This window comes from Canis lupus, chromosome 7, assembly GCF_011100685.1.
Source record: "Canis lupus familiaris isolate Mischka breed German Shepherd chromosome 7, alternate assembly UU_Cfam_GSD_1.0, whole genome shotgun sequence".
Lineage (NCBI taxonomy): Eukaryota > Metazoa > Chordata > Mammalia > Carnivora > Canidae > Canis > Canis lupus.
This window is the reverse complement of record NC_049228.1, coordinates 40394791-40409314: the sequence shown is the minus strand read 5'-3', so window position 1 is coordinate 40409314 and position 14524 is coordinate 40394791. Positions and strand designations below refer to the sequence as shown.

Below are 14524 nucleotides of genomic sequence, written 5' to 3'. Positions count from 1 at the left end.
CCCTAGGCCCTCGCCTCCCTGACCCCAGGGCAATGGGCGGCTCTTCTGGAAAGGCTGCAGGCTGTACAAGGTCTCCTTCCCAATGCCAGCATCACACCCCACACCCCGATGCCCCTTCCTGCATGCACATCCTGCCCCTGAGCAAAATAACTCATGCAAAAGTCCCCCCTCAAAACATCCTACCCCCACCTCAACAACCTATGATGCAGCCCAGACCCCCAAATGCAGCACTTAATAAATACCAAGCCAGGGCATGAGCCCCTGCTACCAGGGCAGGTTGTATTCGGGAAATCTCCTATAGATATGAGGAAATAGAGAAATAGAGTTTTTTTTTTTAATGATTTATTTATTTTTAAAAGAGAGCAGAGGGCAAAGGAAGAGAGAATCTCAGGCAGACTCTGTGCTGAGCGAGGAGCCTGATGTGGGGTGCAATCTCAGGACCGAAGAGGTCACAACCTGAGCCAACACCAAGAGTCAGATGCTTAATAGACTGGGCCCCCCAGGCCCCCAAGAAAAAGATTTTGTCTAACTCGTCTGTATTTAAAATGATCACATTTGATGAATTCTATGTAAATGTGTCCCTCGTCACATAATATTTTTAAACATAATAGAATTTACTTCGAAACGTTTTACATTTTGCCTCCGATGGTGCTCTTGGAGGCTGGATTTTTCATCAACCTGGCATCTCTGGACTATAAGAAGGGAGCAGAAGAGAGGAACGGGTTCTTGACATTACCGGGGCAAAGGCAACAGCTAAGTGCCTTCCCGGGGTCGGGAAGCCACCAGAAGAACACCTCCCTGGATGTCTGGATGGACTCTGGCCTGACGTAGGACAGCTGACACCAGGGCATGTCTCGGCCCCTATCCCTGACCCTGGAGCTGGACGTGCCACGCCACGGGTCTCCCTTCACAGCCCAGCAGTACCCACCTGCTCCAGTTTCACGGGTGAGGACACTGGGGCTCTGCCGGGCTGCCCACTGCAAGACGGAGCTTCAATGTCCACCCAACACAGCACCTGGGCTTTTACTCACACTTGTCCTGACTTTTTTCTGGAATTTTGTCTAAATTTTCTGTATCTCTGCAGTTTCTAATACTTCATTTTTATCAGGTTTGAGAAAACTAAACTTCTGCCCAAAGAGAGAATTATCTTGCCATTGAGATGCCCACTTGTGTTACAGGCGGGAAGTCTCTCCACCTCTCTGCCAGGAGCGTCAGAGCCCAACAGGCTCAAGACAGGGCCCAATAGTCATGCTTCCCAGAGATTGCTAGGAACTCTTCTCATTGTTTGAAATTACTGATTTATTTACTTAAGTAAGCTCCGCACTCTACGTGGGACTCAAACTCATGACCCAGAGATCAAGACTCACACACCCGACGCCAGATCACTGAGCCAGCCACACCCTCCTCCACTCATCACTTGTGCTTGACCACGGGCGATGTTGAGGATGCTTGCTGAACTGAGGCTGAGCAGGAGCATGGGTGGTGTCTCTGGGCTCCGCCAGGGTCCTGGGGCCCAGACACCCCCTCATCTACCCAGGCCTGTAGTTACCAAGCAGGGGCCCCCCATTCTGACTCCACCCCCACTGTGAGCATTGCTGCCCGCCCCCCATTGCTGCTCCTCCACACCAGCACTCCGGCCTCCGGATCGCCAGCCTCGCCTGCTCCCCACTCCACTCCTCGGCTCCACCCAGTCCACCCGCTCCCCGGTGACCCGGCTCTTGGACCGTCGATTCAGCTCAGACCTTGGCTCCCCAGACTCTGCTCACAACTTCCTTCACCCCTTCCTGGTGGTCCCCCGATGCTGGGCAGCCCCCGGCATGGCCCTCCCCTAGCAGGGATGGGATGCAGACAACGGGGCCAGGTCAGGGAGAGAGGGAGGGACAGTGAGTGCTCGGCACTCTGCGACGGTCACCTGACCCTCACCACACCTATACAAATAAAGTACATCCTCCATTCTGGGATGCCTTCACAGCCATACGAGACACAGAAGACCAACAGGCATGAGTTAAAAGCAGAGGCAAAGGGATCCCTGGGTGGCTCAGGGGTTTAGCGTCTGCCTTTGGCCCAGGGCATGATCCTGGAGTCCTGGGATCGAGTCCTGTGTTGGGCTCCTTGCATGGAGCCTGCTTCTCCCTCTGCCTCTCTTCCCTCTCTGTGTCTTTCACAAATAAACAAATAAAATCTTTTTTAAAAAATAAAAAATAAAAGCAGAGGCAAAGGAGAAAGAGAGCAAGCTGTGCCCTCTTGGCTCTGGGGCAGAATGCTGTCCCTAACTTCCCTGCAGCCAGGAAGGGAGAGAGCAGTGGCACAAGGCAGGCATCGCTGGTCCAGGTGGACAGAGGTTGGGATGGGATTGAAATCCAGGCCAGGAGATGCTGCCTGGTCTGACGGTAAGACACTCGAGTTCTCCCACGGAGCCAGCTCTTCTTCTGTCAGCCACTCGTCCACGACCCTCCATGCAGCCTCAGAGGGGCACCTGCCACATGGAGAACAGGACACCTGGCCGCCCGGGGCTTATGTGCAGGGCTGTGGCAGTGAGGGCAGCAGGCACCAGCGCTGTGCGGTCCTGGAGAGAAGCAGCCAGCCTCAGGCGCAAGGCAGGGCCAGGGAGCCAGGGAGGCCCCGTGCGTGTGGCCCACAGGTCCACCCTCGGGACCCTCTGGCTTCGCTGCTTCACCCGAAGGCAGCAAACAACTAATAGGCTGTCATCTGGGGATATAACATTAGCCTCATCATTATCATTTCAGAAAATAAGCCATTTCAAATTAATTACACTGCACTCCAGAAAGAATTAGCTCCGGTTGACTTTTCCGTTCCTGCTGATTATCATGTTGGCAGAGCCATTAGTCCAGTACGTGTGTGCTGGGTGCAGACAGGCTCACCATCCTGGCCCAGGCAGGCACCCAGGAGCCCGGGGGCATCGGGGAAGGGGCTGCGCTTGGGCAGCTGGGCCTAGGTCCCAGGACGTCTCACAGGAAGGACCTCCTTCCTGGTCGGCATCATCCTCTCCCTTCGGTTCCCTGGGAAAACTGTTAGTTAATAGTTCACGCATCAACTGTTTCACCCTCCATTGGAGAGTCTCAAAGAACATCTGGAAACCGTGCCCAAAGGGAAGGGGATGGGGAGCAAATCTCTGGGGTGGGGACCCTGCGCTGGGGACCAGACTACAGAGAACCATCCCAGGAACCCAGGGCATGGCAGTGGACTCGGGCAAACAGTCACAGTTCGAGTTCCTCCTTGGCCAGCGCCAGGGACCGAATGTCTGTGCCCCCAAATCCCTGTGCCCACTGAGATGGCTCAGGAGGAGGCACCCGTGGCAGTGACCAGGCCCTGAGGCTAGAGCCCCCGTGGGGTTCAGTGCCCTCGTGAAGGGCCCCAGAGCCCCCTGGCCCCTCTCTCCACCAGGAGAGCCCATGGCGAGGCTCTGCATCCAGGAAGGGGACTCTGCCCAGAACCTGGGCCCCTGCCCTGGGCCTCAGACATCCAGCCGCTGGATCCAGGAGAAGTGAGTGTCTGTGGTCTGCAGCCCCTCCCCTGTGCTCACTGCAGCAGCCACTGCCTTCCCGTGTTCCAGCCTCCGTGTCCTCAGCTGTGGCAGACGGAGCACTATAGCCAGATTGCAGTGCAGCGTTTGCCACGTGCTGTTCTGAACACGTGCGCCAATTCATTTCATGCCAAAGACAACCCCATAGGGTAAGTACGATAATTATTCCCATTTTCAAGTAAGAAAATTTAGGGAGAGAAAGTTAAGCAATAACCAGGTGGCCCTAGGCCACATGGCCTGTGAGCAGCAGAGCCGGAGCCTCAGGGATGGAATGAAGTGATATATGACCCGTTTCACAGAAATTCTGGAATTTAGAAAAACTCAGCCACCATTAGCTGTTATTGTTAGCTGGCAAGGGAAGGCCAAACAGGGGTGAGTTCATGGAAACTGCCCGCCCGTAGGGACCCTGTCGTGCGTGCTCCCACTGTCCTCCAAGACCTGCGGGCGGACCAGGCCAAGGTTGCCACCTCCATCAATCCAGGAGCTGCTTCTTCCAGACCCTATAATTGCCCAGACACAGAATGCTGGGTTCAGAGCACCGCAGAGCGCCCCTCACCCCCCCTCCCCTGCAGACAAGGGAACAGGCCTACATCTGTCCACACCTGGGGGTACGGACCTTCCCATCTGAGGCCGAACCCTGGCGCTGGCTGCTTGCACCGGCACACGGCCTCCTGTTTCCTTGCTTTATTTCTCTGCACCTGCGCCCTGAAGATACGGTCTCCCTTGCTTGCCTCTGCTTATTGCCTGCTCCCCTCAAGCCACCAGCACACAAACAGCCATTCTGCGGTTCTATCCACCGCCGCGCCCCAGAGCTAGGGGTGCCTGATATCTGTGGCCACTCAAACCCGGTGATGATCAAGCAACTCTCCAGTCTACAGGATGAGCCCCTGGGGTCCGTGTCTGCCGTGCCAGTGGCCACCAGCATCCACATCGGGTTCTGCCTACAAGAGCGCTGGCCGCAGGGGATCGCACTTGTGGGGCCTCACCGTGGCAGGGGCTCCCCTCCCATGGCACCCACCCCCGGGTCACGCCACCAAGTCTCCAGGCTTTGATGGCTCCCATGTGGTCCTACTGCCCACTTGGCCTTACACGAAGCTGCGGCTGCCTCCTGGCGCACCTCAGTGCTCTTGTGATGCATGTTATTACTGGTTATAACCCAATACAGGTTAATGATTTGTTACATTTCATTATTTCTTTTCAGACAACTGCTGTGATTCCGTCTCTGCCGGACTGTGGCCACTGTGAGCCTGTATCCTTCACTTGTGCCCTCGCAGCTCCCTCTCCTGTGTCCACCTGTGCCTGCTGCTTCATGTCAGAGCCCCCTGTCTCTACCACAGTCTCTGTCCTGAGGCTGTAGAGACTCACCCAAGGGCCAGGATCACCTCCATCTGCTTCCCTGCACATAGTAGGTGCTCAGTTATGTTCAGCGAGCCTCACAGACATTTGGTGACCCAGATGTTCCTACGCGGTATGAAAGCCACGTGTTTCCGTGAGCTGTCCAACCTCATATAAATAGCAAAGAAGAAAAATAAAAGGTACAAAGTCCATGTGTCAGTAAAAACACAATAGAGGACAAAGAGGAAGAAGCCAGAGTCTCTGCTTTCATCACCACACACAAGATGGAATGTGAAGATCTATCCAACTCAGCCAGGGTCTGTGAATTACCCCCCCTCATCATGTTGGGTTGTGATCATGTTGGCATCGTGTCTGTGTTATTTTTTTTAAGATTTTATTTATTTATTCATGAGAGACACAGAGAGAGGCAAAGACACAGGCAGAGGGAGCTGCAGGCTCCCTTCGAGGAGCCTGATGTAGGACTTGATCCCAGGACCCCAGGATCCCAACCTGACCCAAAGGCAGATGCTCAACCACTGAGCAACCAGGTGCCCCAAAGATTCCTTTTTTTTTTTTTTTTGCAGGCGCCTGCGTGGCTAAGTGTCTTAGGTGTTAGGTTGGGCCCCAGGGGAGCCCGTGTTTGGTCTTACTGGGCATCAGGCTCCGAAGAACGTTGTACATCTAGCTCTGGAAGTGGACAAATCCTTGGCCGGACTCTCAGAGGCCAAGGCGAGTACGTGGTTTCTGTCAGCAGTAGCTCCCTGTGAGGGGCTGTATGTCCCCCTCACGTTCCTGTGTGAAGCCCGACTCCAAGCAGCCGTTGCAGGAGGCAAGGTGGCAGGAGGAAACTAGGATTCCATGAGCTCGGCGGTGGGATCTGCGCCCTTGTGAGAGCCCCTCTTGCTCTCCACCAGGCAAGCACCACCCAGGGCCCCTCCCCAGAGCCCGCCACCCACATTCGGATCTGGACATCCGGCCCCCAGATGGTGAGAAACGACCCCTGTCTGTGGCCGAGCAGGCTGAGTGTGTCACCCCCACCTTTCCAAGGCCACTGGGGAAGCCAGCTCCATCCCGTCTGCCTATAAGGACACGCAGCGGCTGTTAGGACACACAGTGGCTCAGCCTCCACCTTTTTAACAACCGCGAAGATGCTGGTGTCCAGCGGGGAGGACCCACCTCCCGTTCAGCAGGCGCTGACTTCCTGGGCCACCACTGAAGGAGGCAGGCCCCTCCTCCTCGGAAGGGCAGCGAGCAGCCCACCCCCGCCCACCCTGCGAGGACTAGAGCCCTCCTTCCTGTGGACCCAAAGGCAGCTCCCCCGTGGCCACTCCCCCACCCGCCCCAGAGACCCGCCCACACCTCCACCTCAGCAGCTCCAGCCGTCTTTTTTCCAAAACCTCTTTCCTAAAGCATGAAAGGCAGCCCCTTCCCACATTGCACATCACCAGACAAAACCAAGGACCATTGGGACCAGATTTTAATGACTTCTGCTGGGCTCTGGGTCAGCTCAAATGCTGCTGAACGAGAGGCTGGGCCCCCAGACTGCGCAGGTTGGCCAGGCAGGGACCCCCAGAACAGCGATGGGCAGGAAAGAAGGAAACCATCAATGACTGCCACTCAGGGGTCCTCACTTGCAGAATTGTGAAAGTAGGGGGAGGTGGCCGGCAGGCTGGCAGGGAGCGACACCAGCAGCCACAACCTGGGTCAGACCAACACGCAGCACAGCCACTGCAACAGAAGGACAGCAGGGTGAGCTCTGCGTGGCCTGTGCTGCAGCCAAGCTCCAGCAAGCATCTGGAAGTGCTTAACTCAGACAAGTTAAGTGACCCTGACGAGCCCTAAAGACAGGTGGCTTAGGACCTAGGAGGGACTTCAGAAAACGTGTGTGCCTGTGTATATACATAGGCACACCTTTGATTTCAGGGTTGATGCTGTAGCCCAGCTGCTTGCCTCCAGGAATCTTCCCCAGGTCACTGGAGATACATCACCCCCCCCCCACCCCATGGTTCCTGATTTCTGATCACCTTCTCTATGTTAATTAATCTAAGACATCTGCTCCCAGAAGTCAGACACTAAACTGAACCCACAGCCCACAATCCCATTCAAATTAGCAAGGGCTGGGGCAGCCCGGGTGGCTCAGCGGTTTAGCATCGCCTTCAGCCCAGGGCGTGATCCTGGAGTCCCGGGATCGACTCCCACGTTGGGCTCCCTGCGAGGAGCCTGCTTCTCCCTCTGCCTGTGTCTCTGCCTCTCTCTCTCTCTCTCTCTGCCTCTCATGAATAAATAAATAAAATCTTTTAAAAAAAATTAGCAAGGGCTGGCATCCCAATACAATCTGAAATGCAGCTGCAGCTTTATCTTCAAAGTAATAACCAACGCGAGTGTTGGGAAGACCACAGGGCTGTCACATTCTCCCCGCAGGGCCGGCCCGAGAACATGCACAGTCACCCGCGGAAGTGAGACAGGTCACTGAGAACAAGCCTCAGAAGCCAAGCCCCATCAACAAGCAGTTCTCCAGAACCCCAGCGGTCTACCTCAGCCAGGGAGAGCCGGACGGTGCCACGTTGGTCCTTGTCCAGGAGCCTAAACAGCTCTGGAACCAGAAGTGGAATGAAATGAGACTCAGAACTGCCAAAGAGCTGCCTGTGACCACCTGTCCCCCACAAGCCCCCTTTCCTGACCTCCAGCTCCTGCCTGGCTACAGGGACACTTGAGAAGCTCCATGTAGATTGAGCACTTCATGTGGTTTTGGGGGCATATGTCCCCCTGCCCCAGTGGGGGAATGTGCTGCTGTGAGCAAAGATGCTCCCTGCCACCATCTCCACCCCCTGCAGCTCTAGAATGTCCTTCTCTCCACCGGGGCAGGGGCGGGGGGCGGGGGGGGGGGCTGCGCTATGCACAGACTGCGGTTCCCCCTTGGTGGGTAAACCACTCTCTCGGCTCCATCTCTGGCAGCCCCGCCTTTCCCTGTTAGGATGGCCTCTCCCTGCCCTGAGGAGCCCCCACAGCCCGGTGACCCAGCCCCTCCCGGGAGGTGACACAGGCTCGGCCCCTGATCCCTGCGGAGGCACAGTGTGAACGGACAATAACAGACATTTGAGAGCTGTGGGCGGGACTCACTCAGCATGGCCGGGACCACCAGCCAACATCACTGGTGAACAACTGACGTGGCAGCGTGTTGAGTCTTCAAGAAAGGGCAGCCTCTGACCCTGGGCGTGGCCCGCTGTGCCTCGCCTCCCCCAGGGGGCCTGCCTGGCTCTGCCACTGTCCTGCAGTGGAATGAGTGGGGCCAAGGGACAGAGCAACTCACTGAAGAGGGACTCCAGGCGGGTCACGCAGGCCACGAAGTCATCGAAGTCGATGCTGAGTCTGCTGTCCGCATACCGCAGGGCGACGGTCTGCTGCACCTGGGTGCTGAGCATGAAACCTGCATCGGGGTACCTGGGTCACGGTGGCACAGAGGACTCGGCTCTGTGTGTGCGAGGCTCGGGGCTGACGCAGCCAGGCCGCCTCCACGGGACACTAGAGCGTCTGTCTGCCCTGTCGCCATCCTTGCGGATACCCCCCATTAGGGTCAGCCTCTGTCCTGGCGCCAAGTGAGGCTCCCACACCAGCTGCGTGTGGTGTTTGCCACAGCGAGAAAAGGCAGAGAAACTGGGGCCGGACCTCTCCAGCCTGGCACCCCCACAGGAGCAGCAAGGTCCTTGGGAAAGGACCCGGCAACATGTGGCTAGGGAAGGCGCCCAGGCCATCACGTCGGTGTCCACAGAAGAGAGCTACCGCGGACAATCATTTGCCACCTTCCCATTCAGAGTATTTAAAATGAGCACATCCAGGTGGAGACCTTATCTGCAGGACACGTCCTCACCTGCATTCCTAAGGGCCGTCCTCATCTCATGGGTGTCAATGCTCCCCGAGTGGTTGTCATTGGTCTCCCGGTAGATCTCCTGGAGCAGAACAGAGATTCCAGGGAGAAAACACCACTGGGGGCCCCGCCAGAGCTATGCCCTCCACCCACTGCTTCCCCGAGAGAAAGATACCTCCCTAACTCCTCCCGAGAAGTTTCCAGAACAAAGGGGAGCATGGGACTGAACGGCAGGGCTTCCGTGAAGGGCTCAGCACAGGTGCCCCTCGTCCCCCCTGAACTATGCATCCGGGTTTTGTGCTGGGTTTGAATATTTCGGATTCTGGTCTGACTGGGTGGGAAACAAGACAAGGAGGGACAAGAGCCCAGAGGGCACCCACGGGGAGAGAAGCATTACCAGGTACTTGCGAAGCTTCAGCCACAGTGTCCTGAGTTCCGCCAGCCCTAGGAGGCCCGTGCCGCTGCTCTAGGCATAGTAAAGGCCAACCCGCACGCCCCGGCCCACACGGATTCTCTTGTGCCCACAGAGAGTGCCCACACGCCCCACGTCGTGTCCGCAGTTAGCAGGAACCCCACTACCCAGGATCACGGTGGGAAAGGTGATGGGAAACCAATTCAAATTAAAATGAAAGAGTCAGGGTCCCCCGACGGCCCCCCTGTGAGAGCAGGTGCAGAGACAAGGCCAGGTCACCAGCCCAGAGACCTCGGAGCAGGTCATTCCTCAGATTCAGCCCCCAGGGCACCCTGGTGGTTGAGAGGCTGGCCTAGGAGAGCTGGAGGGTCACTTCCAGATTTAAATCTCCATGACTGGTAATTGAAATAACTCGTTGGTGAGACTGACATATATTCACAGAAAAGACTCTAGGAGTACGAGATTGGGATTCTCAGCTGCAGGGTCTGCATGCATTTTTCAGCAGGCCACGAAGCGGCTCAGAGCTCCTACAGGGACATGGCTGGCTTGCAGACCACTGCTCAGCCATGGGGGGTTCTGGGGGCCTCTCCCTCCAGCCAACACTCTACTGGTGTTAACGGAGCCCTGCGCTAGATGATGGGGATCTGGTTTTGCACTGTCCGTACCCTTGTGGAGTGAAGGCTCTAAACGCACCTTTTCTCCGTAATCACAACTAATCAATAACCACCAGTGTGTTACAGGCACAAAACTGTGAGGCAGATCGTCCCTCCCACCTTATCCAACAAGCCAAACACCCAAGAGCGTACACCTCTTCCTTTAAGAAAATGTATGTTCCTTATGATCTCACTCACACAAGGAATTTAAGAAACAAAACAGAGGATTCTAGGGGGAGAGGGGAAGAAATAAAACATGGTGAAATCAGAGAGGGAGACAAACCATAAGAGACTCTTAATCACAGGAAACAAACAGGGCCACTGGAGGGGGTGGGGGGGTAGGGTACCTGGGGATTGGGCATGAAGGAGGGCACATGATGGGATGAGCACTGGGTGTTATATAAGACTGATCAACCATTGACCTCTACCCCTGAAATCAATAGTACATTATATGATCATTAATTGAATTTAAATTTTAAAAATATGTAAAAAATAAATTTTTTTTAAAAAAGTATGTGTTCCTGTGTCCATGATCCACACCAAGTGTGGGACATACCACAGCCTCAAACCCCGACTTGACAGAACTGGTGCTCTGGGTCTCCCTGCCCATGGCTCAGCGACCATAGGGGCTGCATCTTGTCACCCCACGTTCCAAGACTTGAAATGGAAGTTCAGAGCATAGACTAACTTCTCTGCAAGTTTATACACCAAGAAAGTTCTAAGACCAGAACCTGGGTTCCTGTGTGTTCTAGAGTACTTCCCACAACACAGCGGCCCTGCGCCAGATGGAAGGGCCCGCGACGACCGTGCTCTGTCCCACACCAGCTGAGTCGGCGTCTTATCTCCAGCAGCGGGATGCAAGCAACCGTGTTTCTAATCCACGGACAAGGAAGCGCTAACACACTTGAACTACGGTGCCGAGTGGAAAGCTCAGACATAAAAGGCCACGTGGCACATTGGTCCACGTAAGTGAGCTCTCCAGGGTAGCGAGCCTGTGCACACAGAAGGCAGATCAGCGTGTGTAGGGCAGTGGTCGGGAAAATGGGGAGAGACTGCTAATGTGGGTGCAGGGACCTGCTTTGGGGTGATGAAAATGCTCTAAAATGGGTGATATTTGCCAAAATTCACCATAGTGAATTTATAAAAACCCATCAAGTTGCCCCTTGAATGGGCCTGTGGTAAGATATGAGAATTGTGTCTTGATCAAGGGTCATTTTCACCAAAGTCTACGTGGCCGTCTGTTGCACATCCTGGTTCGGAACCATCACCCACACCATCCAGATGGTGGGACAGACAGTGAGGAGCTGCAGGGAGCACAGACCTAACAGCTCCCAAATCATAGCAACGTCGCTGGTAAGTTTGAGATGATCCAGAAATCAGGCGATTTTGCAGCAAAGTGAATCAATACATAACCCTTCTTTTTGGCCCAGGAATTAAGTTATTAAGCACGCCGGTCTCAGAGGGTCATGGGGCTGAAGACCCTGGCGTCTGTGGCTCTGGACCACAGGGATAGTGCTGTCTCTCCATCGCTGACACCCTAGGGGATCAGCACATGTGAGCTTTACAGAACCTCCTACATGACTGCCGTGCAAACCAAAGTCATGCCCCCGCCCAGAGGCCTCAGGCCTCATCCTCACACGGAGGAGAACCCTCCAAACCTCCATTTTTCCAAGAAATCACCTTCACTGTCCACACTATGGAGGACGGTGACCTGGCCCCATCCTAGGCACGGATCATTCTCCCTCTGGGCCCGCACTTACATGGTACCTGTCACCTAGAACACCCCAGCCTCCCCATTCCTTCCACACTCTCTTACATGTTCTTCAGTGTAAAGTGAGGGCTAGATTGGGTCAGACAGAACAAATTGGTTTTTTCTTGTGTGATAACTCTAAACTAGAGGTAGTGGCTTTGAGAGGGCTGTGTTACTTCAGGAGACAGACCAGACATGGAGGGGGAGGGGAGAGATGGGGAGGGGAGGGGGAGGAGAGAGATGGGGAGGGGAGGGGGAGGAGAGGGGAGGGAGGGGATAGGTGAGAAAAGAGAGGGCTTGGGGGACCCTTGAGAAGAGGGGGATGAGGGACTTTTGCTGGGAGGGGAAGGGTCCTTTTTATCTCTTGTTTAGAAGTTTGGGAGAGAGGGGGGCAGGGGAGGGATGGTTTCTTTGAGGGGAGGGAAGGGAGGGGAGGGGGAGGAGACAGAGGGAGGGCAGCCTGGTGGGAGCCAGGGGGGACCCACAGGAGAGAGGCACAGGCGCTGTGCATCTGCTGTCTCTGGATTAATGGGTCTGAAACAGTCACGGAGCCTCTGCCTCCACGGGGCAGATGGAGATAGAGGTCCCGGAGGAGCAGGAGTGAAAGGAGGTGGCCTTAGCACTGCAGCCTCCAGCTCCAGGCCAAGGAGGTCCCTTCCCATCCCCTCCACCCTCACTGGGGAAGGTCAGGATGCATCAAAATCAGGGGAAGGGAAAATACAGCAACATGCAAAAGGATACGTCCATCAAGCTGACCATCCCCCTGCAAGTGTCGATGTCGAAGCCACAGAATTTTATGTCTGTTTCTGAACATTCAGATGGAAAAGAGGGTGGGAGTCAGGGTCCTTGGAAGACGGACAGAACCTCTGGGCAGCAGGTGTGCGGCCTGGGCTCCTGCTCTGCGGCTCACCAGGCCCTGGGCGGCCCAGCCGGCTGACCTCTGAGCCCCAGTCCCTCCCCCATCGGTGGGAATGAAACCATAACACACTTGCCCCGAGGACCGGCTGGGAGTAAAGTGGGGTAACACGAGTCCCTAGCACAGCACCTGGTATGCGGGCCACCCAGAGCAGGACCGCCGACTGTGCAGGTGCTGCGCGCTCCAAGCCCACACACCTCTCCTCAGAATCACCCCATGTGGTGAGACAATCAGCATCCCCAATTTGTAGGTCAGGAAGCAGAGGCCCAGAGAAGTGGAATAATTTGTGCAAGACCACGGACCAGCAGGGGCAGAGCCGGGTCTAAATGCAGGCTCCGAGGACAGCCGTGGCACACTACTTGCTCAACGGCAGGCACCTGCTTGGAGCCTCGCAGCCTCCTCCTCACCGGGCCCACACCTGCAGCTGCCCCCTCTCCTCTCACCCCTTCCCAGCAAAAACCAGGGCTGGAGCAGAGAGCAGAGACTGTAAGGCCAGGGCCTGCTCCCTGCTCAGCCCCAGCCTGTCTCTCGAGGGCCTGACAGCTCTCTCCTGGCCTCCCTTGCCCCCTTCATTCCCCACCCTACACCCCACACCCTGCACCCTGCACCTCTCCCAGGCTCCCAGGAACTTTCTGGAAAGCTTGAGGAAGAATGTACCTTTGGAAAACACTTCATTCAGAATCGTCCTGAGTTCATTGGCACCGATCTCAGAATCCTGGAAAAAGGAACCCAAATGGGAGTTACGCCAGGTCCCAACAAGTTTTCAGGGTGTGAGGTTGATGTGGACCAGACAGCAGGTCCAAGGGTCCTGGGACTACCTCAGAACCTCTAGTTCTCCTCTTCCCCAGGGTCCCCCACAGCCGGGCAGGAGTGTGACGAGGTGTGGGACCAGGAGCTGGGGTGGGGCTGATGGTGGTTTTGTGAGCATATAAACACCATGGACAACACGATACATCGTGATGTGGTTCCTTGGGGTTCACAGCTACCGTGTTCAAAGCCACCATCCAGCCACTGGGATTGGACACCTAACACGGTCTCGCCCCAAAGCACCTGCTCACCGGTGGCATCCCACACAGAAGCCCTCACACCAGAAGTGGAGACATTGGGGAAGGTTCCCGAGTGCACCTGGGATAAATGCTGAGCCATAGGAGAGGTTTGCCTTCAACTCTCACATGGGGACAGGCCTCAGGCAGGAGGCATACAAAGTACACAGAAGAGCACTGGGCGAGGGTCTGGTTCCAAGTGCCCGTGTGTACCGTGTCTCCTCCTTACTGTCTGTACAGTGGCCTCACCAGCCAGTCACCCGGGCACCCAGACTCAGACCCCAGGACCCTGTGCACAGCCTGTGGACAAAGAGTCTACCCCCTTGCCTGCAGGAAGGGCAGGATGTTGAGGGTCCGTGTTCAGCCCTCGGCCTGACCCCCTGGAGGCCATATGTGGCTGGCTCTGGGACCACAGAGCAGGGAGAGGGAGTGACCCACGGCCCCACATGGCCAGGCAAGGGAGATAGGTGCCTAGTGACGATGGACACAGGCTATTTGTTTGTCACTCTTGATGGTCTCGATCACTAAGACCCTCGGCAGCCAAGGCAACAAGGACCCAATGTTTGTGCCCCCAAATCTCTGTGCTGGAGCCTGAGCCCAGTGAGGCGCCCACGGGCTGGAGCCCCCAGAGGGGTCAGTGCCCTCATGAAGGTCCCCAGAGGCCCCTTGCCCCTCTCTCCCCAGCCCACTGGGAGGCTCTGCGGCCCCTGGTCCCTGGCCCCCAGGCCTTGCACATCCAGCCCCCGGATCCTGGAGAAGCAAGTGTCTGTGGTTTGCAGCCCCTTTCCTGTACTTGCTGCAGCAGCCGGACTGAGACCCACCTAAGGCTCTGTGGTACATCTCAGTAGAGACGACACATTCATGGTGCTTAGGGGGCCACTCACAGTCCTGAGTCTGCTGCTTAGGGGGCCACTCACAGTCCTGAGTCTGCGGTGACTTTTGGCCACACAGGCCTGGAAGTTCAATACACCCAAGTCCATAAGCACCACACACGCCACACACTGCT

The 14524-nt window shown here is 56.1% G+C and overlaps 1 protein-coding gene and 1 long non-coding RNA gene across 7 annotated transcripts in view; one reads left to right on the top strand and one right to left on the bottom strand.

Moving 5' to 3' along the window:
- Window positions 1-6338: 6338 nt before the first annotated feature.
- The window catches only part of CAPN8 (calpain 8), a 43548-nt gene continuing 35362 nt past the window's right edge, over window positions 6339-14524 (bottom strand). Inside the window, exons 14-20 of one of the 6 annotated variants that reach the window (XM_038542897.1) lie at window positions 13133-13190; window positions 12301-12365; window positions 9142-9210; window positions 8748-8826; window positions 8190-8306; window positions 7414-7472; window positions 6339-6607 (exon numbers count right to left, since the gene is read on the bottom strand). In XM_038542897.1, coding sequence (XP_038398825.1) covers window positions 6584-6607; window positions 7414-7472; window positions 8190-8306; window positions 8748-8826; window positions 9142-9210; window positions 12301-12365; window positions 13133-13190 — 471 coding nt within the window. In that variant the 3' untranslated portion in view covers window positions 6339-6583. Of the gene's footprint in view, window positions 6608-7413; window positions 7473-8189; window positions 8307-8747; window positions 8827-9141; window positions 9211-12300; window positions 12366-13132; window positions 13191-14524 lie in introns of those variants that run through there. The other 5 variants (XR_005362328.1, XM_038542898.1, XM_038542896.1 and 2 more) reach the window with 5 other exon arrangements.
- Window positions 10582-13406, top strand: LOC111096723. Its single transcript, XR_005362341.1, has 3 exons — window positions 10582-10774; window positions 11018-11162; window positions 12726-13406. It is a non-coding gene; the product is annotated as an uncharacterized LOC111096723 (long non-coding RNA).